This window comes from Nannobrachium achirus, assembly GCF_963921795.1.
Source record: "Nannobrachium achirus genome assembly, chromosome: 12".
NCBI classification, from domain to species: Eukaryota; Metazoa; Chordata; class Actinopteri; order Myctophiformes; family Myctophidae; genus Nannobrachium; species Nannobrachium achirus.
The window spans coordinates 19,920,744-19,923,484 of NC_137832.1; the positions used below are offsets into that span (position 1 = coordinate 19,920,744).

The following is a 2,741-nucleotide window of genomic DNA, read 5'->3' on the forward strand; positions in this document are numbered from 1 at the left end:
TGCACATGCATGCCATAAATTCCATAGGAATAGATCACACATGACATTTAAGACATCATCAACTTGCGACAGGCATTTCCCCTATTGAGTGAAAGATTAGCTATTTCTAGAAGAAATAAAATAATTGAGGTGTATTTAATTTTACATTGTAGTTATAGAGCACAATTATAATGTATTAAGGCATATTTGTCATATTAGCCAGGGATCCCTTTAAAGTAATGCATAGGGGAGAGAGTTTTCTGCAGGTCTTTCAGTCCGAGTGTATCAAAGGGTGCGTTCTAAAATGCGCACCGGGTGTGTGCTCAGTCAGTGTAGTGAGTGCCTAAACCCAACCCAACCCTAATCCTAACCCTAACCTCAGTAAAACTATCCCTAAAACTAACCCCAACCCTAACCCGACCCGGTGCGCATTTCCGAACGCACCCTTTGATACACTCGGACTGAAAGACCTGCAGAAAACACTCTCCCAGCTGTGTAGACCACAATGACAGATTTTTATCATTTACCATTTGGCATTATTTGAAAACTGATTAACTTCCTTAATCTAGGACTATGGAAAAAAATAAATAATCAAGACTGATTTCCTCACTTTGACTGTCTCTAGATGAAGCTGTCAGCATTGGTGTTCTTAGCCCTGTTGGGGCTGGCCGAGCAGAAAATATTTGAGGACAATGTCAAACTGGAGTGGGTGTTTTGGCCCGGTTCCCTCCCCAACGATGCTGTTTCCATTTACAACCACTACACTCACCGCAGAGACTACGTCTGTAAATCCACATTCATGTCAGATTGTCATTCTGGGTTCTACAGTCCAAAACTGGGTCCTTACTGCCACTACCCTTCTAATACTCGCGAGGTGGTCAGCCGCTCCTTCAAGATCCTGATCAACAAGGATAACTTTGAGTTCCTGGAGTGGAAGTGGGATTCCGACGGTAAGGTGCCTCGACACTCTGTCAAGACCTGTTCTGGAAGTCGCAAGTGGTATGTGGGGAAAAACAAGTATGGACTTGGTAAGGTGGATGTTTGGAACAAGAAATTTTACCTCCCCTGGGAGGGTCATGAGTACTGGTATCATTCATATCAGGTACTGACCATCAACAAGGATGCCGTTAGTGAGCATATCTCTGATGTCAAGTACAAAATTGATGAGGCAAAGATCATCCGGCAGCCACCAGCGACCATGCGCAGATCTCAGGTGACCAACAATGGGTGCCGGATTGTGGTGAAGACCGTGTCTCTCTCCAAGACAACTGAGGTGGAAAACAGCTGGAACATGGGCAGCTCCACCATGGTGGGTGTCACCACTGGCATCACTGCCGGGATCCCCCTCATCGGCTCCGCGAATATTGAAGTCACGTTGCAGCAGACGCTGCAGTTTGACAAAGGGACCACTAAAAAGAAGTCTGAGACCCACTCTGTTCAGGTGCAAGTCACCATCCCACCGAACCACTCCTGTACTGTCCGAATGGAGGGCCGTCAGATCAAGGCTGACATCCCCTACACGGCCCGCCTCAGTCGGACCTACCGCAATGGGAAGACCCGGACGACCTCCATTGTAGGCAAGTACAATGGGGTGCAGACCGGAGAGGTTCGGGCAGTGATCGACCGCTGTAAGCCTGTGGCCAACGCCAAGCCCTGCCCCTAAGACCACCTCACCACCTGCCTGACTGATATTAAAACATGGATGCAAAAAAACTTCCTCAAACTCAACAGCAATGAATCTGAAATTATCATTATTGGTCCCAAAGCCCTCACCCGCTCCACCATGAACCTCTCCCTCAATATTGATGGTTCCACTATCACTCCCTCCAGGCCTCCACCAGCAACCTCTGTGTCATCCTGGACCCCACCCTCTCCTTCCAATCCCATGTCAACAACATTACCAAAACAGCCTTTTTCCACCTCCGAAACATTGCCCGCCTCCGTCCCACACTATCCCAAACTGCTGCAGAGACACTCATCGATGCCTTCATCACATCCAGACTCGATTGCTGCAATAGCCTTCTCTACGGTGCCACCCCAAAGTTTTCAAGAAACTGCAATATGTGCAAAACTCTGCTGCCCGTGTAGGGTTTTTTGGAGCCCCCTGTAGGCCGGTATATGTAATTAGCAGGCAAATGGGGAAGGCCGCAGTGAGCCTGCTATAGAGTTTGGTTACATCAATACACCTAATGCAGTTTATATGGAAGTGGAGATGTGAAAAATCAATATTGTGAACAATGAATAATGTGAAAGCATATTTTTACAAAAGATGAAAACTGGAATTTGAATTTGCATGAGAGTAATTTTTGTTTTGTCCAAGAAGGAGTTTGTCCCAAGAAGAAGTGTCGTTTAAGAAGTATGTTGCTTTTATTTTGTTTGTTATTTTGAGAGTGGATGTGTTGAATGAAGGTTATGCTGGAAATTGAGTTAACTGGAAAATTAAGTGGATGTAGTGTAACTGGAAACTGTGAACATGTGAATTAATTAGTGGAACCCTTTGCCTTAACCATATCAATGTGAATTAGAGTAAGATTAATTAATCATGATTGACATACGTTTAATTGAGAAATATTCTTTAGGATTATTGAATATGGTGAATTATTAGATGGCCAGGCCATGAGGAGAGAATTGGCAACTCTAAAAAGCTAAACGGATCAACAGGTTATCGAACGAGAAAGGATTCCGGTGGTTTCATGACCAGGCATGAAATCGAGTATTACTGTCACTCATAACTACCAAATTTGTTTCCAGGGTTATGAGGG

At 45.0% G+C, this 2,741-nt stretch overlaps 1 protein-coding gene across 1 annotated transcript; it reads left to right on the top strand.

Moving 5' to 3' along the window:
• Positions 1–604: 604 nt before the first annotated feature.
• Positions 605–2,055, top strand: LOC308295466 (natterin-3-like; the record flags this gene model as incomplete). Its single annotated transcript, XM_080738516.1, has 1 exon — positions 605–2,055. The coding sequence occupies one exon, from the start codon at positions 605–607 to the stop codon at positions 1,640–1,642; it is 1,038 nt and encodes a 345-aa protein (XP_080594642.1). The 3' UTR covers positions 1,643–2,055.
• Positions 2,056–2,741: the final 686 nt, after the last annotated feature.